Source organism: Pyrgilauda ruficollis, unplaced genomic scaffold, assembly GCF_017590135.1.
Source record: "Pyrgilauda ruficollis isolate IOZ18807 unplaced genomic scaffold, ASM1759013v1 scaffold61, whole genome shotgun sequence".
In the NCBI taxonomy this organism is placed as follows: domain Eukaryota; kingdom Metazoa; phylum Chordata; class Aves; order Passeriformes; family Passeridae; genus Pyrgilauda; species Pyrgilauda ruficollis.
In genome coordinates this window covers 1,982,800-2,010,184 of record NW_024527822.1, presented here as the reverse complement: position 1 = coordinate 2,010,184, position 27,385 = coordinate 1,982,800, and the positions used below count along the sequence as shown (strand labels likewise).

Genomic DNA, 27,385 nt, shown 5'->3' with positions numbered 1-27,385 from the left:
CAACCACAAGGTCCCTCTGATGGACTGCTCTACAAAATGGGAGGTGATACAAAGGGTCAGCAAGCAGAAAAACGCCTGGCACAACCCAAATCCACCCAGCTCAAATTAAATAAAAATGGTTGTTTTGTGTGGGTATTTATACAGAAGAGGAGCATGGAATTTCACTCCACATCACACACGTGATTTTTAATGTTGTCCTGTACAGAGCCAGGAGTTGGACTCTGTGATCCTTGTGGGTCCCTGCCAGCTCAGGATATTCTATGATTCTATGACCTCCAAACAAAAAATGAAAATTCAGTTTCTTTTTTAAATGCCTATTAGGTAGTATAGGTGAAGTATTTGTCATGCATAGGATGTTCCTCAGGGCAATTTTCTGGTTTTTTTTGTTTCTAGCATTCTTAATCTCTCACACCAAATCCTTTGTGCAACTGGATTAAGAAAATAAAGATCATTCCTAGTCAAGAGATATCCACAATAAACTCAAGAGGTTTCTAGCAACCTTGCTGGCAGATTCAGCCAGGAGGAAGGATAGAGCCAGCATGAAGATACACTCCCCCAGAGCTTCCGAGGGAAAAGCTGACCACCAGAGGAGCTTGCTGCTGGTGCCAGAGAAAAGTAAATCTGAAGGTTATTCTGCCTATCTTCAGGATTAATTTCATTTACTCATTAATTAACACATAATGCCTGAAGTGACAAGCATAATCTCTGCATGCTGAAAAGAGTCCAAGCAAAAAGCATCCCCAAAACCCAGCCACCTTTCAAGAAGAATATTGTGTATGGGGACTACAAATATTGACAATTAGTCTACAATGATTTGCATGATCTATGCTGCATCCTTATGCCTTCCAGCTGCCTGATGGACAGGTACAGTGATTCCCAGAAATGGGTATCAGTGGGTTTCTTCTGTCTAACCACAATATCATTCTCACTTCATTTACTGCTTAGTGGGAAGGCATTGCTGTGACCCAGGAATCAGCTCCTTCCAGATGGACGAGTCTCAAAGTTCAGCATTTTAGTGGTTTAAACTAAGGAGGAGTTTGCTCATCCATAGCAGCCTGGACTGCAGAAAATCCAGTTGTTTGACCTCTTAATGCTCTCCTATCCAGCATTACAAGAAAAAGACATTTGGTGAGGGCTCTGTGCTAACACAGTAGGGGGGTACATGCTACAATACATCAGTCCTGGGAAATGAGGTGGGGGGGTGGGCTGGAAGCAGAACTACACTGAGACACTCCAACCAGAAATACCTTCTGCTTCTGAATCACAGAATCATGGAGTGCTTTGTGTTGGAATGGACCTTAAAGAGCAGCTAAATCCAGCCCTCTTGCCATGGACAGGAACACTTTTCATTAGAGCAGGTTGTTCACACAACATAGCCTTGAACACTTCCAGGAATGGGGAAGAGGAAAGAGTGATCCAGTACAAACGCTTGATTAGCAGGAAGGTACAGTGAGCTGGACCCTCACCCTGACACTGGTGTGAGACCAATGCACCAAGTCTTTTAACCAGAACTGAAAGATGCAAACAACCCAAAATAAGCCATGGTCACTCTAAGCACCTGACTGCTTAAACTGGGCAGCAAAAAGAAGGCACTGAGAGGTTCCTCTACCCAATACCAGGAAAAATGGAGACATGCTGAGCCTTGGCAGTGCTTTGCCCAAAAGCACAGGAGCACCCGAGGCCGAGCTGTGTGCCTCCCACAACGGCAGGCACCTCTCATCTCCAGCAAGGGCTGTTTTGCACTGTTAACTTTGCTGGGAGCCCACAAAATAATTCTGTGATATTCTCCATAGCATGTGTGCTCTGAAGGTTTTTAGAGTCAGTGGCAGGAGTGCAGTAAGAAGGAATAAGTGTCTAGCAACCTTCCAGCCAGGCACACACACACACATCCAGCTCTGCCTCTGAGCTATGCTAATTATTTCTAACGGTAGCAACACACTCACGTAGCCAGAATGAAAATATACAGCTAGGTAGGGAGGAAAATGTATTCTGTGAGCCAAAATACTAATTTTCAGTTTACATCTAAGCACGTGTCACACTTAAACAGCTATAATACACAAAACTCTCAGGTGCCTAAATAAGCACAGATATATGTAGTGAAAGGAAGGAGTATAGCTAGGACAAATACTTTATGTGTGTATAGAAAAAATGCAGGGAGGAAAACTAATCCTTTCATTTAGAACAATATCAGTGCCAAAAACCAATCCTTTAACATGACTGCAGAAAAAAAAAAATCAGATTTTGGAAAAAGGGCAGGGTGACTATTTGTAATTTTTATTGCTGTTGGAGCAATGATGTGGCAAGAACCCACCACCATCATTTTTTCCTTCTGCATCCTTAAAATATTTCCCACCTGGGGTGCAAAGAGAGGAAATGAAAGGAAATAGAAAATGATATTTTTCATGAGCGAATCCTGGGAAGCAACCTCTCAGGTTTCCACATTTTTGGCAACAATAATTTAAACAAGGAGAGCGATATTTTCTTATTTTTTGTACAGTTGGAATGCATACTTCCAGATAAAATACAATTAAACTTCAGTTTAAGAAGAGGAGGAAGGCAGTATCCGATAGGATTCATGAGTCCTCTCCTCTTAGGACTGCTGCACAGCTCAACACAGCATACTACAAAACTGAGAGCCCAGCTGCAAACCTCTTTGGAAATGCTGAAGGCAAGCAAGATCATTGGGAAAACAAGCAAACTGAAAGCAAAGAGAGTATTACTACTGTACCTTTACTTTGGGGAGGGTTCTGACTTCTGTCTCGGAGAACATTAATCTGGTAGACAGCTCCATAAGGCTCAAAAAGTTCTTTTAATTCTTTTTCTGACCACGAACGGGGAATCTGTCCAACAAACATCTTAATGGCATCTGGGTCTGGTTGGTCTGAATGATCCAAAGCTCCATTCATCTTGTTAGCTGTGCCGTTACTAGAAAGTGGAAAAGGAGATTAAAAAGAAAAGACAAGTTAGGAGACTACGCAGTTTTCGTGTGCACTAGATGCAGAAGATGATGTCAATTGGCACAAAGCAGACAAAAAAAAAATCAGTGTTTAATTAATAGCATAAGTATTACGAACAAAAAACAATGCTATTACATTTTTCATTGAGTCTGGTTTTCTCTGCAGGCTGCTGCTTAATGTCATTATATAAGATGAGAGCGGCACAACACAACCCGGGACTTCTGCATTTTAAAGTAGAGGATAGTGGCAAATAAGTGCAGATTTCTCTCCATGGCTGTTGTAAACAGAACTGCAGTGAATTCTCACTGAACTGGCTACTGGCAGAAACCAGGCAGTGCGTGTGTCTGTGTGTGTGTGTTTTGTAATAAAGTCACATGAAAGGAGTATGAAACACTTGGCAATCTGTCAGATGACTAATGCAAGATGCCAGCGATGAATCTGCAGATTGTGTGAAGCATCCATGTGTGCATCAAATTAGTCTGATATTGCCTAGAATGGAAAACACTCCAGCTATGTGGCTGGTTGCTGCCGATTAGTTGCCTACGCTCTTTAAAAAGGAAAAGCAGTCTGGAGAGACCCAGTTTAAAGCATACTGTTTATTGCTGCCATAAAAAAAGCCCCACAAATCAAAAAGAGATGGCAGTGACAAAACTGCCTACATTGTTGTGGAAATGAAAATGCTGCTTCAGAAAGTTTTTTTGCCCTGCAAAAGGAGATCAGATTTTTGAACACTTTCACCCCCTGTAAATCCTTAGCCTATCTGATCTCCAGATGTACGTCCTAAATCCAAGTTCAAAACAACCACACTTTTGCAGGGAAAAAGAACTTCCAAACAAAACATAATCTGATCTGGGAGACAAATGATTTATCATAGTTTAGGAGAATTTGTACTCTTACACAGAAAATAAATAATTTTAAATAGCGAACAAAAGTAAAAATACATCACTTCCTCCCCTCTCCCCCCCTTGCATTACTGATAATTAAGGACAGTAGTTTCAACTAATTACTTGGCTAGAAATTCCAAAAGTGCTGATGATTTTTGGATGTTTCAGTTTCAAGAAAGAACACTAATGATGCATGAATTTTCAAGCATCCCCCCATCTTTCCACCAGGGAGAGGGGGCAAATGGCCTGTATGCAGCAATGTCAGAAGCTGATCATGGCAGAATTCAGGCATTTCAGAGCCACCTGCCACTTTCAAAAAACTTGGCTTTAATTAGAATTTCTCTGTTTGATGATTGCTTAGGACTGAATGCCCACTGGAGGACTTGGAAGAGCTCAGAATCTGCACAACCAGATGAAAATCATATTTTACACGTGAAAAAAAACCCAAAAAACCATCTAAGAGTGGCAAGAAGAAAACAACCCTGTGCAATTCCCCTGTCTCACAGCTATAACCCGTGTGAAGACAAATTATTTTGTTTCATGTGTTTCATCTCCTTGAAAGCATAATTCACATTAATATGTCCGTATTAACTTTAGCACTTTCCCTGCTTACAGGCAGGAAGGAGAAAGTTATACTAAAGGCACATTTTACACCACCAGCAAGAAGTTTGATCATCCCTTGTGAAGTGCTTTCAACACGGTTCAGCAGACAACAGCATTTATCGCTCTCATAAATGGCTAAAATTCCTATCTACTCTAGCAGGAATCTTGCCTGAGTGAGAGACTCCAAGATTTGGTCCAAACTTTTACATTACATCTCATGTACAAATGTCTTGCAAATGGTCTTCATTTTGAATAAGTTCTGCAGGTCACAAGTTCACCTGCAGGAACTGTGACTTCTCCAGGCCTTAGAAACTGCATTTCCATACAAAGACAACACTTAACCCTTGGCTTGGCTAAACCAAGCCATCCATCCAAACAACCACCCCCTTAAAATTGCCAAGAAACAGAAAAACCATGACTGACTCACTTGAGTGACACTTCATGGGAACAACTTTCAAGACTTTCATGGAGCAGTAGGCACATATGTGACACTTAAACCTCTAAAAATCACTCAATTATTTCTTTTCAATTCCTATTCCTCTACATAAAACCCAACCTGTCAAACAGCCTCCCTACTAGGGAGGTGAAAAATCCTTGACCCATAGCTTAAAATAACTGTGGAAAATGCTTATATGTTATTTTGAAAGGAAAGGTAGAAGTTTAGTTAAGCTCCCAGCTCTGCCCTGGGCTTGGTCAACTATTTTCTTTCATAAATTGGCTTGACTTTTCACTTCATTTATTCTCTGTGTCATTTGTATTGAGTTCAGTTTTAAATTATGCCCTTCATCTGTTCTCTCTGTTGGATCCCTTCTTTAAGAAATCCATACACAATTGCTACTTAGCCCAGAATTACAGCTAGGGTTATGTTTAATAAAGAATAAAAAGTTTATTCCTTTGCTTTTTACTTACCACCTTTACCACCAAGAGCCCCACAATTTCCATTGCTAATCAGCCAATTTTTTAGGAAAGCACAAAGCCAAACACTAACACCTGTTTTCTCAGGTTAACGGCCCTATTAGCATCAAGTTCTTGCTTTGAGCTAAAGGTTTAGGCACAGGCCAAGCTCTCTTCTAATTGCACAAAACGTTTAAGCCCTTTCTTTATTTTGTTGGGACCAAAGTTGAATTACATTGATCATATTCTTTATATGCTTTATTGCCTGAAGATGGTTAAAAGCTCTGACTCAAGGCATCAGTACCATACACTACGATGCAAAGCTCCAGGGGACAGGTTTTGTCACTCACTGCCTGCATTAACTTGAGTAAGTCATTAAAACTTCTGCAAACTAAATTCCACCATCCATTGACAGCTCTGTCAATCCACTAACTCCTGCAGAGTTACGGAAAAGCCAAGCATAATTTAGGTTTTTCTTTAAAATACTTTTCTACCACAAGGTAGGGACCTGACTGAGCTGCCAACATTTTGGCGGTTTGACAGACAAGTTCAGGCCACACAGAGGGCACTCATTTTTACAAACACAGCTGGGCTTCTTCCTAAACTGCACTCCCTTTGATCTCAGTGCAAACCAAGGCTTTCAGATACCTCAGAGTGGGAATCCAAGTCTCACTGTTGGGATTTTGAGGAGCTCTTGAGCACTGTTGCAGCAATGACACTTGCAGTAGTATCCTCACCCAGCTTTGGCAGCTGGTGTAGGACTAGAGCCAATGCAGACAAAATGAACAAATGAATAAATTAGCAGAGAGATAACACTGGGGAAAAAACACCTATTTTATAGATTCTATGGATTTGATCCCTGAAGTGCACTGGAAGGATCCACTGAGGAACAAAATTATACACCACGCCTGCCTGATGGTTCAGTTTGTCACAGAGCTTGTTGGGTCCATACAAAATCAAGCCAAATATGCTTGATCCTTTGCAAATGATCTCTTCTAAGATGAATTCCCTTATCTTCTCCCAGCTTTCATCTTCACCCAATGGACATTACTGCTCTGCACTACGACCTCTTGGCTGCTAACAGCTGTAGGGGTTTTACTTCTTTCTCTTTGCCAACACAGTGGTTCTCAGAGGAAGTGGCTTCTTCCTTACCCCATCTCTCCTTCTCCTCTACCCAAGAAGTAATAAGACAAAAGAGAAACTACATGTAAAACTTTCCAGAAGGAAGCAAAGCAAGCCTTGTGAAAGCTTAGGACTATTTCTTGAAAGGACAAGTGTACAGAGATAGCTGTATCTAGGGGCCACTAATGAGAATGGGGTCCCTTGGCACATCAGCACCCAAATGATGATGAAAGAAATAAGGAAAAGAAAAGAAAAGAAAAGAAAAGAAAAGAAAAGAAAAGAAAAGAAAAGAAAAGAAAAGAGAAAGAAAGAAAGAAAGAAAGAAAGAGAAACTTAGATTATGTGGCTCTATACTGTAGCAATCCTTCCCTCCATGGCCAATTTAGCCCATTGGACTCAGGGGTGACCCAGCACATCATCTTCACTGACAAGGTGTCATCTGTATCATAGAGAGCAGCCTGAGGGCAGAGATTAAGACACTGAGTTGCTGGCTGCTTGTGGTTGCTGCCAGAGCATCCTCTCTCTCAATTTGTGCCAATTTTTCTTCTAATAACCTAACTACCATTCCATCATTTCAGCAAGCTGACAGGGCCACTCTTGAGGAGCTAGAGATTGTTTTAATATCCCTGCTGCTTCAGCAGGAGCACCAGAAAAACCTAGTAGATGCCCTCTTGGTCTCTCCCATTCATATCTTTAATTACTGCAGGACTGCTAAAGTGAACTGCCCACTCAGGACAGAGAGGTAGCCTTCAGAAACAATGTCTGAATCAAAACAGACTCTCTTAAATTCATCACTGTTAAGAGCTTTGGCATTAATCCACGTTCATTTCCATTAATGATCCCAGTGTCAAATCAGGTGCTGAAAAACAGCTGTTAACGGGGACCAAACGGATTTACATGACACCTGTTTGCCAAATCTGTTTTTAACCCTACCCAGTACCTTCCTACTGTTCCTTTTTGGTTAATTTATATTGCAACCCTCACCCTATTACTGTGGTTTTACCATTTTGCTGGGGATTTGCCTTTTTCATGTTCCATGGTATAAGATATTTGAATTTTCTCTAGGAGCCAATGGAACAAGAACATGATAACAAACGAGTTCCAAGTGTAATGACAACTAAATCCAACCCAGTGCAGAGGTATTTACAGGCACCAAGGTTTTACAGTAAAAAAGCATTTACATCTGAGCTGCGGCATCACTGCCAGGATATCACACAAACTGACAAAAGGGACAACACCCGTTTGAAGGCTTCTGACTGCTGTCAAGAGAGACAGCCAAGCATCACCTTAATGTACTCCAAAGATCATAATTGCTGGTTTACGAGCAAATTTTGTCTGGAAGGACCCAAAAGGGCTTTATAAACTCATTGTTTAGAGAGGAATGACTTCATCGTAAGGTGACAGACGGCAGCTGTTTAATGACATGGAGCATTATCGCACAACAGTTTCAGCCAGGAAGGGTAGAACAATACCGTACCCAATTGAAAACTGCAGGGGGCTGCAATTTATAGACACAGAAGGTAATTACCTACATTGAATTTTGGCCAGCAAACTAAGGGCCAGAACCTCTGACAAACAGAAAAAGAAGCTATGCAACATTTTAAAGCTGTAAATGACCAGGTCTCTGCGTTTTGGGGGGAAAAAAGTTATCTCCAGATGCCTTCTAGCCCATCAGCATTTTCGCAGCACACTTGCTCAAAAGCAGCTCAAAGGAAAGACGATGTTTCAAAAATCATTAACTGCTTCTGCTTTAGTGTGTTGTAGTTTTTGGCAGAACTATTAGACTCTAATAACAGTTATAATTATTATTAAGTAACGCATATCCTAAACAGCAATTGCTAAATGACCCTGACATCATGCCCAATGGAAAAAAAAACCTCATATGGTAGGATGTTCAGTTCTACGTAGGCAGTAAAGTCTACAAAATAATTATCTCCAGGCTTCCCTGCACCCATCAGCAGGGCTAACAACAGAGCAGCTGTAAGACTTGCAATCCATCTTACAGCCCCATAAAGACTTTAACAAAGAGATGAGCAATTCTTCATCCACCCAGCAGAGAGCAACCGCACTTGCACTCTCACACACACATGAATTACATGAAAATCCTGATGGCTTTTAATACCTGACATACAATGCTCAGATTTCATTCTTCTCCGTAGCTAATAATACTCAAGTGCTTGTGTAAGCACTCAGTGGTGAATGCAAAGATGTTTTAAGTTTTGTTGCCTCCACATTGGCAGAAATTATCTCTAAAAGTGTATTTTTTCTTAAGAGAATGAGTTACTTTTTACTGCCCTGATAATTTAAAATCCACAGGAATTTTTCTGGTGAAATCAGAGATTTCTTGTAGCTCAGCTTTATTAGCTCTCTCCACGTAGTAGATCATACAAACCACAGCAAACCACTGTTAGTACAGGGAATACTTTTTTTCTGATCAATTCCAAATTTAGTACATGTAATCAGTTTAATGCTTCAGCTGCAAATTTAGGTAAGGTAAGAAGGTGTTTTATCCCAGAGGAAAAATATTTGAAAATATGGGGGGAAAAAAATTCCTACCTTGAAAATATTTTGATTGGTAATAAATTTGGGCTGGGAGAAGGAGCAGCAGAGGGAAGTTGCCTTTCAAGCAAACAGGTCAGACTGCATGATACTAAGGGCAATATGAATTGGAAAATGTACCGAACGAAATACAGACTAGAGAAACATCAGAAGAAAGCTGATCCCACCTGAGATAAAACTTGTTATTTCTCAGAGGTATAGATGCAGATTCCTCACCAGTATCACAGAGAGAAATCAAGGATACAAAAGGAAATCATAGTAAGAGCTACATTAAAATGCAGTTCTCTTTTCAGCTGGAGGTGCACATCGAAGCACATACACTCCTTTGTGCTTTAAGGCTTCTCACCTTCCTAAAATTAGCCCTCAGAGTTCTGCTCACCAAAGTTAAATATTCACCTCCAGAGGGGGGTGGCTCTTCAGGTGTTCAGCCTCTGCATTCCTGCACCACTTCTATTACAAACCAGTTTGATTTAAGGCAGGGGTTTCAACTTAAACCCTGGATACCCCTTGTGTACATGTTTAAACCTACCAAAAGATGTCATTCTAATGTTGTGCTGTGGGTAATAGTTCTTGGAACCACAGAGTCAAGCTTTGCAAAAGCTATGTACATCTGCTACATCTGCTTCAAAAAAACCCTTACATGCAGACACATCTTAAAAAAACCCCCAAGTCCTGCATGTTTCAGACAATCTCAACTCTTACTGCTGCTGTATGGGCCATTTTTAAATTTTTTATTAAGCATATTATTTTTTAGAACATGCCGTAGAGCTTAATGATGTGCATGTGCTTTTGTGAGTGGAGCAACGCATACAAATTAAAATACATGTAAACAAGAGTGAACGAGTGGAGAAGAGAAAGCAAACAGGGAGGGGAAGAGGATTGTCTTTTTTAGAGTCTTCTATTTTGGAAACGAACTAAATATTGCTGCTAGTTCATCTAATAGCAGAATAGCTAACCATTAAACATGCCATCTATACAAGTCTGAAGTGGGCAGCACTTTTTGTCTATGCTGATAAAACTTACAGTGGCCAATTTTCAGTATCTTGAAGCATTTGCCTGCAGTAGCCTATAGATTTTACTCAGCTGAAACTAGCAGAAGCTCAACAGCCAGTGACAGATACCTACCCTTCAATGGCTGAAGAAAGTCAAAGCCACCCACCCCGACTGCTTTGAATTCATTTCCCCTCTTATTCAAGCACAGATAAGAATCACAAATTTGTGGGATACATGATAACAATGACTGAAAATAAGTCCTTGAAGATATAAACTAAGAGCCTATGTAAGCCCCAACCCTTGTTCTTCCAGGCTGCTGTAGGCTTTGGGATAGAATTAGTTCAAGGTTTGATGAGGTCTGACAAACAATTATGTTCTGCGACATAAAGCTCAGCTTAGGCAACCACCCAATAATGCATTTTTGCTTTCTGGGCAGAATTTGTTCTCTACATTAAACACTTGAACAAGATTGGGAATGTCTTCATCAGGTGTAAGGGGGGTGCATTTCTAAGAAAAGTCCAATGACAGTTAAGACAAAGAATCATAAAATAGTTTGGGTTGGAAGGGACCTTAAAGGCCATCCATTCCAACACCCCTGCCATGGGTCTAGCCTTTAACTAGATCAGATTGCTCTAAGCTCCATCCTTGTCTTGAACACCTTCAGGGACTGGGCAGACACAGCCTCTCTGGGAAACCTGTGCCAGTGCCTCAACACTCTCACACTAAAGGATTCATTTCTTACACTAACTAAACCTGCCCTCTTTCAGCTTGAGGTCATTTGCCTTTGTTGTATCACTATATGCTCCATGAAAAGTTCAACAGATATTAAATAAAGACTCTTAAACGTCTGTTTTCTGCTGACCAGCATCTGCACATCTCGTTTTGACCTAGGATGTTAAGTAATAACAAAGGCTTCTAATTTATAATTTTTCTGTGTCTAAACTAACCTCTGTTATGGCAACTAGCAACTTACTGCTACACTCTTGTGCTCCTCAACAACTTTTTTGGGGCATTATAACAAAGGCTTCTAATTTATAATTTTTCTGTGTCTAAACTAACCTCTGTTATGGCAACTATTGCAACTTACTGCTACACTCTTGTGCTGCTCAACAACTTTTTTGGGGCATTGAGATCTGTGCTCTGTCTTAAAAGGACTGTAGTTGAAGAGGGCTTTTTTCTCTCTGTGTCACTACAAGTTGGACAGTAACATGAGAGTGAGCTTGAACAATTACATCACAGTTTTGGAGCATGGATTGATGCATTTTTTCACATGAAGTTGAACCTGGAGTAGCTGACTGCTCAGTATTAATGGTGTGGATTATTAATGCCTTGCCTTGCTGATTACACACATTTGCAATGAAGCACACTTCTTTCTGTGTGGCAGGAAACATTTATCGGTATTACTTTTTTTTAAAAGCACAACGGTATTTGATTACACCCAAATGCCTATGTATTTGTGACATGTCAACAACTGAATTAGAATAGTACCAGGCTTTTAAAATGCAGGACACGTAGGACCATCTGTTTTCTTGTCAACAAGCTCAGTCTCTCTCTCCCCATTTCAAACACTTACTGCTCCAAATTTGCAAAGTTGTTACTCAATTCCCTTCTTCCTTTGCCCTCCAAAAAACTTCAATGACAGCAATGAAGGATTCAAAAATTTTTTCTTTTACCTCATCATTACTGACATGACTATTTTAGCAAGTTTTGTAGCCAGGCTGGAAGATATCTGCAAGTTCTTATGAGGTTTGCAAGGTCTTATCTAGTTTGGCAAACTCAGTCCTGGAGCTGAGATGGAGGGCATGGCAAAGGTGTTCTCCAAACATTTGTTTTGAAATGCAGCCATTTCTGTGTGCTAAAATCAACCAATTATTGCAAGAAGTAATTTACAGTTCAGAGTTTTTCAAGACTGGCACCCACATGTGTACATACACATATGCTCAGGCTTGGTCCTAGCTGAGCTCCACAAAGTGCAGGGAATCATTTTCATGGGCCCAAAAGCCCTTAAAGGAGGAGGCCAAGAGCTCCTGCCTGACCTAAATAGCATCCTTTACCTAAATAGCATTTACCTAAATAGCATCCTTAAAAAGGGAATGGAAGATCACAGCCCTGCTCGTTTTAAGGGTGCAGTCAATTTTGTTTAGCCAGTTTTGGTTAGATCTCAAATAGACCATTTGAGGAAGTTTTGACATTCAATTTTCTTACTTAAAACAAAAAATCCTATCAAGCTCAGCCAGGCTCTTCCTTTCTACAAATCTGAATATAAGAGAAGATCATTGTCCAAAGTGCGATGCAATTGTGATTTCAACAAGTTAAGCATCATTATAGCAAAATCCCCCTCAGCTGATTCCTTTTTTTAAACCATTTCTTCATTTTTTTGACACCACATCTGGCATATAGAATACAGATGATCATTTGTTTATATATCTGTCTAAATGCCTTTTCCAAACACAGCCAGATGGAGCCTTTCAAAATCAAATTAATTTCAGATTAATTCACTCTGGACCCACTCCAGTTTCATGACTCTTTGCTTTGAGGCACCATCTAAATTGATTTAGAGTCACGAACTTAAGAGAGCTCAAGTCCTTAGGTACAGAAAAAAAGAGATCCTTCTTGCATACTCAAAGAGTCAGCATATCAAAAGAGTCCATGATCCTAAGTTTAGGCTCCTAAAATAACCGCCACCAAATCAACATAAGAATGCCTTAGTCTACATAGTGCCAAATTCATATATAAAAAACTTCATATTTCATTCCAGAAAAATCACTTTAGAATTTACATCTTCAATGCCTCCCTTGCTGAGTCCAATAAAATTTATTGCTCTAATTAAAAAGCAAAATAAAAAAAGCATTGCTCTAAACCTTGCAATAAGCAGTAGTCATGGAAAGATAGGAGACAGGTAATAAAAATCTCCACTGCAAGGGATTTATCTAAGGAACTATAAACAAATGTAGCCTGCAAACACTGTGGGCTTGCATACTGTCAATCCTCTGTGGATGCCTTTATTATCTCACTTGTTTCAATTGCAATTTGGGTTTCCATGGAGATGTAACAGTCAACTCTGGAAAATTATAAGATAAATGTCAGGCAGTGATAACGGTGTTAATGAAGCTTCATTGACAAGCAGAACTATGCTTCAAATAATAGGCATATTTCTATTAGCATATGTATAACCTGTCCAGAAAAAGAGAGAAAAAAAATCCCAACAACAGGGAAAGACAATATTAAAAAAATTAAAATGAAATTCTGTATATAGATGATACAAGGCACACAATGGAACATTGCATCCATGTGAAAGGATGAACCCCTAACAAACAGAAGAGATGCAGATTCAAAATTTAGTTTCCCGATTCCCCCTGAAATTTTTGCACTCAGCTACCAGGCTGAAAAGGCACTTTGCTGACACACACAGCCACATTCCTGCATGGTGTGACTCTTGTTTCCTTGCAGCGCGGGGCTGGAAGGATCTGCTTCACCAGGCACTTTGAAGCGGCGGTTTCATAATGCGCAAATACAGCTGCAGCGGGCTGTTAGAAAGATGCCGACCTCAGTGGAAACACGAATAGCACACACACCAGCACGGCCCCCAGAGCTCTCGGGTGTCGTTCGTGCTCAGATCGGGGTGGCTGCTCCACCACATCTTGATACATGATGAGTTTAACGTGATACTGCTGGGGCAACAGCCGTGAGGACTTCAGATGACAGCACGGTGTGGTTGGTCTTGACCTGCTTCTGTGCTAACCAAGCCTGTAAAAGCTGGAGAAGCTGACACTCGTCTGTGAGGGACTGTAGCCAACTTTTTTCTTCCCACACATGGAATGGTTCTGGTGAACTGGAGGTCAAAGAGGTGACAAAGAGGATTTCTGCAGACCAGAGGGAAATGATGCTCATCCTGCTTTGTTTCAACGAGTCAAGCTCTTCATTTGGCCAGGGTGGGCTTCCACCCTGCCAGGGGAAGGGGAAAGAGTTTGGCTACACCTGTACTTGAGGGTTCATTTTGGCAGTTTATCACAAGCCAGGAGTAAGGCAGGAGTGGGGCAATCTTACCCCAGAGAACAACATGGAAATTTTTTGTAGGTGGGTAAAATAAGCTAAGATTTTCACTGCCTATGAGGCAGTATTGCCTCTGTTTGGACAACCAAGAGGTGCTAGAGGTTGGTCCTATCTCTTCTCATCCCACTATTTGGCCTTGGAAATTTTAGTCCCTTGCCTGCCTGTGTAACTCTTTCAGGCAGTGCCAATCCTCCCATCCCCTCCTCTGTCTGTGAAAACAAGGTTCTGGTATGAGAAGAGTGTTAGAGGGGCTACAGATTAAACTATGAAATGGAAAATCAGAATCAGGCTTGGTTTGACAGCAGAGGAAGGTGAAGTCTTAAACATACAAGCAAACAAAGAAGAAAATATTTATTCCTCCAAAGGCTTGATGTTAAAGCATGTGGGCAGAGAAAATTTCAAGAATTGTGGGGAAACACTCGAATGTAACTGGAAAGTATATTCATATGAAGCTGTAGCTCAACCAAATGTCTGCATGCAGGATAGGAAACAAACTGACTTTGTAATTTCCATGAAAAATATAACTGGGGAGTGGGGTTGGGGGCAGAGTTTTTTTGCTCCTCTTCCCCTCCTCTCCTCAAAACATCTCTGTTTCTCCCACCTTGTCTAAATTCTGTTTGTTTAGTAAAGGCAAACATGAATATTGTCTGGAAAATACTTCCCAGTTGTCCAAGGAGAAATCATCTTTGTCTAGACAGGTTTTAGGGGCAGAAAAGGGAGTCAAAAAAGTGCCCAGTCTTTCTGCAGAGCAGACCTCAGCTCTGATCAGATTGCTGGACAACAACAAAATCAATAGAGGGTTTTTTCTTAAGTTGTATTACAAGGAAGCTTAAAAAAATTCCCAAAGTTTCCCTTCTTCTGATTATTTTCTAACTGCTCCTCAATATAACAAATGAGAAAAATCTAAGTACCTCATTAAATTTCTACTAAAATGTCAATAGTTAGAAAGTGATTTTCCCCAGTGAGTTTTCCACATACTTATAACTCACTCTAGTGCTTTTTAGAGGAGTAGGAAAACCTCTAAAGCCTAATATTAGTGGTAGTTGATTCTATGTAGAAGGACACGTACTCCTGCCAGCTTTGTGGAAGACAGAGTAATGAGTAAAACTTGAGTCTGGCTTCAACTTCAGATGGGCAAAACATACATGCTCCTGTCAGGGTCAAATGGTGGCAGAATCGGGTCCCACCAGACATGCAAACATGATTTGTAGATTAAGGAAAATAAACTGGATGTGCAGGCAGAATACTGAGCAATTTTTTTAACAAAAAAAACCCCCATGCACGCCGTGTGGAACGCATTGTCCGCACTGCAAAACAGTCCAAGTTGTCTTAATTGCTCACTTATTGAAATCTCTAAATTCCATTGCAATGTGTTTTCTTGCATCTACAAAGGATTCATTTTCCTTTGTATCATGGATTACCAACAGTTTTACTTTTATGTCCAAAGAGAGACCTGCAATATAGAAGGTCAGAAGTAGCACTGGCATACAAGTAGTCAACAGCAACTCAGTTTTTAAAGTAAACCCTCATTATAGCTTCAGATTTTACTTAGCCCCTTATTTTTTCTCTATTATTGCAAATAAGATATTTTGCTCTGGTGGCTATGCTGTTCTTTTGAAGCTCACAAGAAAATAAACAACTACACATAATTAGGGAAGGAGCAACTCACCCTTTAAAGCATCATTCAAACAAGCCAAATGAGAAAAACTGGTTTAAATTTTCCCAATAAACATACCCTGAAAAATCCTAACAAAAATACGCCCTAGCACATACACTTGCACACACACTTCCCAAGTCATATGGCAGTCATTTATGGGGACGCTTCTGACTTCAAAGATCTTTTTATTGTAAATTTGAAGGACATTCTGTGCAAATGCAGCATTGGGAAAACAAAAGAGGGGTGCCATTTGGAGCTATTTTGCCAAACAGAAAGGAAAATACAGCTTGAAAATTGCCAAAACCCCATGTTTTTAAGGTCATCATAAATAATTGCAGTAGGAAAAATTTAAAATTATGAGATAATGTCTAAACTGTATTTTTTGGATATAATATTATCCTAGTAGATATTTATTTGCTCTGGAGGTTTAATTCACAAGCAAAAACAAACCTGGGTCTTAGAGACTTGCTGACACTTTTACAGAAGAAATGGGAAAAGAGGAGATGGGGAAAATACCAGGAATACCATTCACATAATTTTGACCACCCCATAATTTACAAAGACTCTTAACTCCCATACCCTTGTGCAAGAGAAAAGGTAGTTAAACAGTTGTGGATGTATTTTTAAGCTCCCTATGACATACTTGACCTGTGGAAACTTGGCCTGCTCAGGTTTGGCTGGCTGTCAGCAGCAGTGTGAAACGCAGTGTGATTTATAGAAATCTCTGTCATCACACCACAGGGTTAATGTCTTCCCTTCTTTTTTCTCTTTCCCTCCTGCTCCTGAAAGTGGAAAACTCTTATTTGTGATGACAAGTCTTTGGAAGGCTGGAGGATTAGTAACACCATGTGGTTCCCTAAGATCTCTTGCCCTTTTTCAACTGTTTTTCCATGTAACTCCTCTCTGTATGGTCATCAGCACCTTCGCTCAACAGATGGAAAAAGGGAAGAACCTGCCCCAGGGCAGGTGGAGGGACCAGGATGCTGGCGGTGGAAGAATACAGACTTGAAGCTCACACATCTCAGCTGCCTAACACAAGAAACTGAGGGGAATCCAAGCATCAAATATGGGATTTTAATAATATGAGCATTTATTTTAATGATTTGAAGGCTGAACCTGCTGGGCTTGTCACTGTAAGTAAAAGATATGGAGAAAGAAATGATGAATCCTGCGTTTTCATTCTGACTGCCACCACTGGAGAGCTGTGGATTTGTGCTCATTCTGGTCTAAGGCAGGGAAGGATATCTGTGCCCTGTGCCCACACAATCACTCAGGATAGGCAGCCACCAGCTGGGCAGCAGGTCAGCTCTGAACATCGAGCTTCACTCGAGCAATTTCAAATTCATTGAGAGGGGTATTACTCACAGATTATTTTAAGGCACATCAGTTTTCTTGCTATAACCATCCTTCAGAGAAGACGAAATCTAAGAGGAGAACAAAGCTGGGAAGTGTGTCTAATGGTAAAGAGCAGAGAACTGTGCAACAAAAAAACTGTTTCTCAGTCACACTCTTTCATAAGTCTTTTGCCTTTGCTCTGTTTATCTCCCTCACCTTCGAATTATGATCCCATCCCAACAAAAATTCTAAAACACTCAGAAGAAACCACTACATAAATGCTGGACCATTTTGTTATCAAAGAAAAAAAAATCCAAAAAAAACCAATTACCCTTTCATGATATATTTTTTCTTTTAACTTGATGTGATTCTAATTTTTCTTTTAAAGGCAGTGTTTGAATATTATGAAATACAGCAGAAGTACTTTCCAAAGCCACAATTTTTATTTGGATTGCAAGAGCATCTCTGAGGCCCCAAACAATGCTGCCTGCTTTCTAAGTAGACCTAATTTTATTAGTAAGCCCAGATGTTTTCCTACTATTTTGATAGGTTAGGAAACATGACACACTCACAGACTATTTTAATAGACAGTTAAGAAATAAAGGGGAGAAGGGGACACAGCAGGGCTGAGTTCACTAGCCTACAAAGTCAGGAATGTTTAATTTACTGTTTTCTACCAAGCACCTTCATTAATTAAAGCCCAAGATCCTTAATGCTTCTTTAATTGTATATGCTTCCATCTTTCCATGATTGGGCTGAATATCAATACAGTTGGCTGAAACAGTTGCTGCTCTACTAAGAAGGTCAGAGAATCTGGGGTTTCCTGGGCAGAATGGGAATGTATTCCCTGAAGTTTCAAGGTAGAAGGGAATGCAACTCTAATGTGCCAGCTCACGTCTCATTACTCTATATTTTCTAGGCATTTATCCAGTAGATGCCTTGCTATCCTTTCTTATTTAATTCAATGATGCATTCTTCCATAGAGTTGCACTAGGCTGACACATTAATTAAAACTACCTTGAAATATTAGCAGCTACATAGCATTTGATTGGTAGGAGAAAAATAGTTGGGTATGAAAATTAGTATTAGCTTTTACATAAAATAAATTATTATTCAATAAATTTTAATTGCCTGGGGCATTTTTATGAACAACAGGGATTAGCGAATATAATGTATACAATACATTGTATATGTAACAGAGAGAATAATCAAGCCTGACAGAGTACTTTTGCTTGTTTCAGAGCACATACACAGCTCACATGGAGAAGGAACAGATTACAAGGAGCTTCCCTGTAGCCACACGCAGCTGTAAAAGCTCACAGTCAGCAAAGGCAGTGCACTGACAGTTAAATCAAAACTATACATCCTTGAGGAGCCATTTCGTCTAAATCACAGCTTCTGAGTCCTCATCTTATGTGGTCAATGGGCCTGCATTTCTTAAAAATGGCAGCACTGGTGGAGATAGGAATGAGGCTTCAGGAGAGCTGTTTTTGTGAGCTCTGTTCCACGAGTGCAGTAGAAATGTACACAAAGCTTTACAAATGACCTCATTTTTGCTAGGAAAGGACAGCTCAGCTCTGTTCTACATTTTCCTGAACTGAAAGAAAGGCCCCACAGCCAAACTGTCATGTCTAATCATTGTGTTGCTGGAGAGTGTTTAAAACAAACAACTTTTTTCTTTTTTTCCTCTCTCTTTTAATACAAAGCCGTGGAGCAATTGTTGTGTTTTCAGAGTGAGAACTGCGTTTTTTATCACATAGCCAAGACACCAAAACAGCAATTCTTCCCAGTGCAATGAACAAGCTTTATAAGGATAAATTTTCACCTCATTAATGATCTGAGCTGATTATTCCCTTCCCCCACTTTTCCTTTTAGGTCATGGATCAAATGTGACCCACTTTCCTTGAATGCTTTCCCACCATCTATTTTTCCCATTAGAGTAGAAAGCCAGTTGCTAAGGACACATTACAAAGCATCCACGCAACCACTACATATCTGCCCCCCAAACACAGACACACACTTTTTTTCTCCCCTGCCTTTACGATATTTCCCCCTCCCATCATCCACTCTCAACAAGACCCCGCTTTACATTCAGGAAAGCCAACAACAGAACTGCTTATAAGGACAGGCTTAGCACGAGAATAGGATTTTCTAATGACTACAGAGACTCCCGGGGCCCTTCATATTTAAAAAAATATAAAGGCAGCAGCCTTGGTTTTTAATTACTCCTAATTCTAAATCTCATGGCCTTAAATACAATAGCTCTTTCAACTCTGAGAAAAAATGACACTAATCAGTAACAGAGTCCCCTGCGCAACCTGCTAGTCCTCTGCTGGCATTGCCATGCTTGCACTGCTATGATTTTTCAAGGTTGACCAATGAGTCAGCAAAGCCAAGACAACTTAAAAGCATTAAATCATGCAACTGAAATGTTTCTTTCCAATACACCACTGGATGGGTTGCAATTAGCAAGGGGAACCACTACAAGGCAAATATTGTAAGAGCAGAGAGAGAGAAATTGGGAATTAAAAGAGATGGTGTTCATTTTGCAACAAATGATCCCCAGATGTTAAGGTATTTGTGGTTTAATACAGCCCTCTCAACAACCAGGTAAGGAATGTAATTAAAAAGCATTAAAGTTCTGTTGCTGAAGCTCAACAGAAACAAAATGAAAATTTAATTCATCTGCTCTACTTCCCTCTGAGTAGCCGACTAATATTCCTACTTGGTGCAAAGTCCTGTGAAATGGAAGACTACTGTTGTTCTACAGTCCTTTCCATAAAAATCCTTCTCCTTGGCATTTATAAAAGAAAATATGTCATTCTAAGTGTCTCACTGAAAAATTAAACAGAAGCATGTAACACTGCAGCTACTTGGATTTGTCTGACTGTTTCAGCTTTCCACGTCATTTATTACACTTCCCAGAAGGATTGTGCAACACCTTGGTGTTTCTATAACCAATACCTCTTTCCTTTACAAAGAGAGATACACTATAAGATTAAATGTTTCATGTATATAGATTCACATCTAAATTACAGTTACACAGTGGAGAAGATTGAGGATTTGGTCACAACCTGTATTTCTACTTCATACCACCCACTCTTTTTCCACAGAATATCCACAGCATCCTTTCTCCTAACTCTCATAGAGGTGACAGAAATCATAACTGCAATGGGATTTTCCATTTAGCAGGATGATGAACACATACATCAGAGCTGAATTGTGCCACTGACACTGTGGAAAGATTAGAGTCACGAGCATCCAAGCAAAATGAACCGTAAATACAATTACTGTTGAACTATCAATGAGTAAACTAAGCATGGATTTCAAGCAGTGGCAGTCTAACAGCCTCCTGAAAAGAAGAATAAAATCCTGTTGATAGCAGGAGTCCCTGAATTCAGACAAAAATCTCAATTTTTGGATTGTAGGAATAATAGTCTGAACAACAGACTGTTACTGATTTTTTACTCTCAATATCAAGTGAGCTGCCCACAAGAAAGACCACCCTGACACATGGCTGAGGCTTCCAGGCACATCAAAGAGGAAGTCCATCAAGCTCCTTAGATGTGCACTGAAAACATGGAAAGCTTCCATTCCCTGGAGGGAACTGAAGGGAAAAGCCATCATTTTTCCATCTGAAGCAAGCAACCAAACCTATTTTTCTGGACATTCAAAGGACTTTCTGTAAGTTTGACCAGATTTTCTTCTTTATGCTACCCCCTATTCCTCTACTTTCCTTTGTATTCACAGGGGTTTTTCCTACCATTTCTCTTTTGAATTGTCCTTAACATACCTTATATTTGCATTTAATGCATTTGTTCATCATTAAACTGACGATTCCACTAAAAATACACCAATAAGTAAGGCAACCATGGCAGCTGGCCCTTATTACTGCATCATTTCTGGGCAGGATTCCGAAATCAGATTAAGTGACAGCAAATTCAAAGCATTTGAACATCAGGTTCCTAGCACCAAGTTTTATCATTTCTGAACACTGCTTGAATTCCCAAGAGCTCCCTTCCAGTCTGAATAAGTATTACCCAAAAATAAACATGCTGTAAACTGTTAGTCTCTTTTCTCTTGACTATTTTCTCAAATTGCTTTTAAGCACCTGTGATAGTCTCCAGCTGCCACTGCATGTTGCCCCTTTGCTTAACTTCATAAGAAGAAACACACGAGTCATAGGCAGGGAAAAGTCATCTTATCCTTGAATCCTTCCAGTAGCCAAGGCAGAACTGTCCTCTGGAGTGAACTGGTTATCTGTTTACTTGATGAATTCTGAAAGACACTCAGCCTCCATATCCCCCAGCTGCCAACAGTGGCTGAGCTCCCACCAGAGCTCCTGTGCAAATCAAAGTGAGGACAGCGAGGCATCAATTTTTGCCACTCACTTCTGTTCTGGAAGAGATGCCAGGCAGCAGCATTCAGCTGCTCTGTTTTGTTGTTTAGTCCTTGCATCATCATTCCACTGGTATATCCAAGCAGTGACTGTTTTCCAAAGGGAGACATGGGGAGCCAGGTTACAATGCAGAGAAGGACACTCATTACTGTAAATTAAAATCCTTGAACAAATCACCAACAGTGAAACAATCTCTGCTTCTATTACACTCTTAGCTAGCACACCCAGGCTTTTCTTGCTTTGGCCAGAAACACTAAAGCCATGAGTGATCTAATCTGTAATCATGTTGTTTATTTCAAATTAGAGATAATATAAAAAAGCATAACAGTGAGTACATGTATATTCATAGCACCACTGCAGACATCCAAAAGGAACTCTATTTTATCCCTGCTGCTTTGCATTTTAGCCTCATTTCTTCCCCTTTTACAGTCTATGGTAAATACAATATTTGCTTTTAGAGTTCTGACTCTCCGGGGATTATAAAGGAAAAGTACTTAACACAGAGATTATCTTTCTGGTGTTGCACTGTACAAATGAAAATTGTTACATTAATGGCACTATACAGTCATGTTCAAACACCATTAAGTACCTCTCCAGAAAACCAAAGGAAAGGGAATGATGAGCTCCAGCATAGTTCTGCCTCGACTTGCAAGTATATTTGTGTTTCTCCCTCCCTCACCATGCAAATGACTCTCTGGAAAGGAATCTTCAGACTTTCTTTTCCCTCCATTAACACTTTATAGCCCGCAATAAGAGTAACAGGAAATATTAATATTTAGGAAGCACAGACAACAAATTCTGTGAAGAATACAAGGTCTGTAACACTGTTACAAAACCTGCCATTGAAATTCTGCCCAAATATGGATTTACACCAGCAGCTCAAATTGAGACCCACTTTCACACCTAAACATCCCAAGCCTGGATGTCTGCTCTGGGTTTAAAAGCATGTAACAAACTGTCTTCAAACACACCAAGACTCATTACTTCTTTCTTTTTCCTCTTTCTCCATGGGTTTAAGACTTATTTTTAGCTGCTTTAAATCCGAATAGGTCAGATGTATATCTGCTAATGAGTATTGGTAATTAAGGTTTCAAACCACACAGCAGCAATCCAACACTTTCATGTTGCTGATATCTCTCTATATTTGTGTATATTTTCAGAGCAATGTCTGAAAGTCCTATTTGATTTAATTTCATTAAATTCTTCAAGGCTAAAGCTACTTGTGAAAGCTCAAAATATAAATAAGTGTGGATTTTTGTCCTTTTATTCTTCACAAACCTTTGCAACTATTCTATATATTACACTTTCACTTAGCACAAAAATTTAGAGATTTATATTCCAAGACTATAAATTTCAGTTATATTTTTTGTATTTTGCCATGCAATAAAGTGAAAAACATAAAAGATTATTATTGAGATTATCAGTAATATTATTTATGTATTCCAGTGCTTAGAAATACTACAGCAAGAACATTTACATGTGCTGAAGAAGCTTGATTATAAAGCTTGGCTAAACTTACTGGAAAAGCTGCAATCATAGCGCAGTTACTTCCGAGAAAACATTTTGGGAAAACTCAGCATATTTCATTTTCCTCTCATAATTCCCCCTCATAATATCTGTCTAGCTTTGTCAAGTGCTTTGAAAGAGCATCTGAGAAAACTGGGACTTTTACAGGTGCAAAATATGTCAAGGAATGTAAAAAGAAATGCTCTCCTTTCCCACAGATTTCAATTTCAGTTGTTCACAAGAATTGGCCAGGTCTCTGTGAGGTCTGCTCAAACATAATTTCATTTGTATGTGTCTGCTACCCCCTGCACAGTGTAGGAAATAAAGAAGAAATGAAAGAAAGCCTCAGCATGTTCCTGAAATTAATTTTCATGATAGGAGCAATTGAGTCCATCTACTAAGGTACTTATAATTACATTACATTGCTACTTGGAAGAAAAATGGCTGGCTATATTCTAAGAAAATATTAACCCCATCAGCCCAGTCACAAATCACTACATTTAATGTATTCTTCCTTTTATTAACACCCACAAGGTGCCCATTAGAGGCACCATCACTGCTGTCCTAAATAATTTCTAATTATCAGATGAGCAAAAACACGATGGAAATGTTATTTCACATCTTTAAATGAAAAGCTCTTTGCTTCCAAAAGACATGTCAGCACTGGATGATTTACTCCATGATTTTGTTTACTGCCTTCAACTTTCATTAGTGTTAAAAGAGCTAAGATTGTTTTCCTGACTGCTGAGATTTCCTAGGAGAGAAGAACCACACAAATACTGAACTCTGTGGGCCAGGGAAGATAAAAGGTGAAAGGCAGGGTGCCACCTCCCATGGCTTTGCTGTTTTGGGTTGTTTTGTCACGGTTCTGGCTTTCTAGGGAATAGAGAAGGAAAAGGGCAGGACCTGTGCCATGGTTTCCCATGCCTCCTCCTACTCCTGCCTTGCCATCTCGCCCCTCTCCTGCATCAGGTTTGGTTCAGACTCAAGGATTTTCATTTGTCCCACATTCCTGTCATCCCAGAACAAAATAAGCAGGAATTTTAAACACATAAAATGCCTGAACTCCTTCTTTTATTCCTGGTAGGTGTCTCATTAAGGTTTTTGTGTTCTTCTAAAGAGTGATTGAAATTAATGCTTGATAGATTTTTTAACAAAATATATTTCATTACCTAATTTTAACTCTAAGATTTTGACTAAGTTTTCAAAAAATACTAGGAGCATTTTTCAGGAGTAAAACTTTCTAGCTGAAGAAAATAACTATTTCCTAAATCATCAGTCACTGCAAGATTTATACATGTTTAATCCCATTCAGACACACATTAATACCCTCTCAAACTAAAACAAAGAAGCAAAGTATGACAACAACATATTATTAACAAGAGGAAATTAAAAGAGTTAATCTGGTATTTTGCTCCTGGAATTTTTGTGCATGATAGCATGACAAGTCCCTGAGCATCCTGATCTCATTGGATCTGCTTTGATTTAGGGTTTGGAGCTGATGACCCCAGAGTTCCCAACTTTCATTACTCAATGGTCTAGATATCAGCACCCTGCAGAAAAATTCCTGGAGAAGAAGGAGACAATTTAGGAAAAAAGTGTGCTTCCTTGGAGGAAACAGATTTTTTTTTTTTTTAATCAGATGATATAAATTTTTATTTGTAATATTATTTATTCCCTGGCTGTGCCATTATGCATTAGTGAAGCCTGACTCTCCCACCCAGAAAAGGTGGTGCAGACACTGCTGCCTCCAACCTCCAAAATGCTTCAATCTTCCAACTCTTGCACTTCAGCTCTGTTCCTGCTGCTTGCTCCGTACACACATATTGCAGTATGTGATCAGGAAGCCTGTGATACCCGTTCAATCATGGGAAGCAAGTGCTGGAATTTCTGAGGATAGCACTAATTTTCTCAGGCACTGGATGAATCATAACCCTTCAATATCTAGAAGAGTTATGATTCTATCTATCCATATCACGGATGTAACATACACCTTCTATTTAGAAGCTCTGTACATGATTCATTACCATGACACAGATAGATAAGAGAATCTATGGCTTTATTATCCAGGAATTGTACTGTGGAACGATATTTTACTAGAGAAAATGCAAACATTATTCTGCTAAACCTTCTCTGTGCCATTCTGCAATGTTGTTATTAACATTCACACACAACAATAAAAACTTATGGGTATTCACAAGCAGTTGTTATATCATTTATAAGACAATGATAAAGCTGAACACTATAATCGTAATTTGTCAAAATAGAAAAAAGGGTACAAATAGAAACCAAAATCAATTATTTAACCATGATGAGGTATCAGAAAAAAGAACTGGTTTTCCATTAAAATTATGCAACTGGTGTGCATGATACCCTGAAATCAAAAAGCCAAACACTAAAGCCAAGACCATTGTTCTGCATCTCCTCAGCCTATGTTGGAGTGAATGATTAAAAGCTTCTATTTGATGCGACTCATTACAAACAAAGTATATGAAAAAATACTGTAGTGATTCCCTCTGTCACTGCCCTCATATTGGTGGGTCAGAAAAAGAAGCAAGCAAGATTCCCCAAGGATCTCATTTTGGTTGCAAACTAAAAAAAAACTTTCACAACCTTCTTTTAGCTTTCAGCCACTTGTCAATACTTTGCAAGAAATGGTAAATGATTTCTAGGCTGAAATCATCCATTGAAGACAGCAAGCAACAAGCTATAAAATTTAGTAACTCTCTTTCACCTCTCTTTCTCCAGGACTGGCCTTGAGCAGGAAAAAAAAGCAGGTTGCTGAGAATCAGCTCTTCTGAAGCCTGTGTACTACATGCAATTCAAGGGCCAGACCATGCCTCAGTCCAGAAAACACCATAAGGGAATACATTCCCAGGCCTTATCTTCTATTTGGGCAGCTTGGGAGCCAGAAAAATCATCATACTGGCTGTACTCCTTCTGCACACAAACAGAATGGACACCTCCTATGCATGTGTAAACAAAAGAAGGGTCTATAAATCGTGTTTTCTTAATATAATTTTGTAAACTATTTCCACTCAGAATACAAAAGTGAAAAGATACACCTTATTTTTCAAAAATGAAAGGCAGTGATAACTTACTTGTATATAATCTGTTCCTTACATTTTAAAAACATTGGGAACATTATATCTAAATAAATATTTATCACTGTAGCAACCCTTCCTCTTGTTGTTGGTCAGACTGTAAAACCAAACCATACCTTAGAAGTATCTTAACTACAAACAAGCATCTCAGCAGTTCACTACACATGGAAGCAAGTCAAGCAAAAACTAAACCAAGTGTCTCCCATCTGAACAAAAATCTGGTGCAATTCACTTCAAACATGCTTCTCTCTTGGCTTCTGAAACACCACTTTGCTGCTCTCTTCTCGGTCCCCAGTTGCCTCTTTGCCAAATGTAACACATATTTATAAGAGGTTAAAATAGAAACAAAACACTACCAACAACCAACCAAACAACCCAACACTGCATAAGGGGGAGGACAAACAGTGGAGCCAGACGTAGCAGCTTGCTTTTACTGTCTCATTGCTCTTGGGAAAATGCAACAGTGGCTTCTGAATATTAATTGAATAAGGAGCCGTGCGAATTCCAGCTGTTGCCTGTGCACTGGGGTCTGGAAGACGGGTGTTTTCTCAGCCCCTGGTTTCATTCCTGGACTCCCAGAAACTCTGCACATATGTAGCCCTGCGAGTTGCACAATTTAATTCTGTCATCCATCTGCGAAACTCCAGCTTCCCAGACTCCAGTGGCATATTAGCATTGTGGAAACTGTAACTGGGATGAGAACCATATTTAGGGAGGCTCTCCCCTACAAGCTGTGGGTACATATGGCAATAAAGGGACCCGGTTGTTACAGAAGAACATACCATGCAACCCCCACTTTTGGGGGGAACATGTTTAACCAAGCTGAAAGGCCTTTGGGCAAGTTTGCTGGACAAGAATTGCCTCCCCTGATTTTCATGGGTTTGCTACTGAGTTACACTCAGGGAGCTCCAACACAAGTCATGACCTTAGACGGCTGTTCTGTAGTGCAGTGATGTCCAACATACAGGATCACCTCACAGGACAGGGACATCACAGCTGGGGACCACTTACACCCCGACTCAGCTTGCAGGCATCAAACCTGAGGGAGCACCAATCTCTAAGAAGTGCTCACCTCCTGCTTTATGGAAAGAAGGAAAGGGAAAGAAAAAGACAAAAAGGGTCCTTTTAGGTGTCCCATGGCAAGTCCTTGCATTGCTGACCAGTTTGAACTTTAAAGGACATGTGGAAGTACCAGTAAGTGAAATCAGGAAGGTCTTTAAAAAGATTTTTTTTAATGGCTGGGGTCTTTATCGTGTCACATTTTCTGGGTACTAGTACAATTTAATTTGATTTTAAACTGTACTGTTTGATGAAATGTC

General features: G+C 39.8%; 1 protein-coding gene across 9 annotated transcripts in view; it reads right to left on the bottom strand.

The window, feature by feature from the left end:
• Positions 1-27,385, bottom strand: part of CELF2 (CUGBP Elav-like family member 2) — a 376,204-nt gene that overhangs the window by 127,674 nt on the left and 221,145 nt on the right. For 8 of the 9 annotated variants that reach the window (XM_041483783.1, XM_041483782.1, XM_041483785.1 and 5 more), the window contains one exon: positions 2,729-2,925. In XM_041483783.1, the coding sequence (XP_041339717.1) occupies positions 2,729-2,925 (197 nt within the window). Of the gene's footprint in view, positions 1-2,728; positions 2,926-3,092; positions 3,218-27,385 lie in introns of those variants that run through there. The other variant, XM_041483790.1, reaches the window with a different exon arrangement.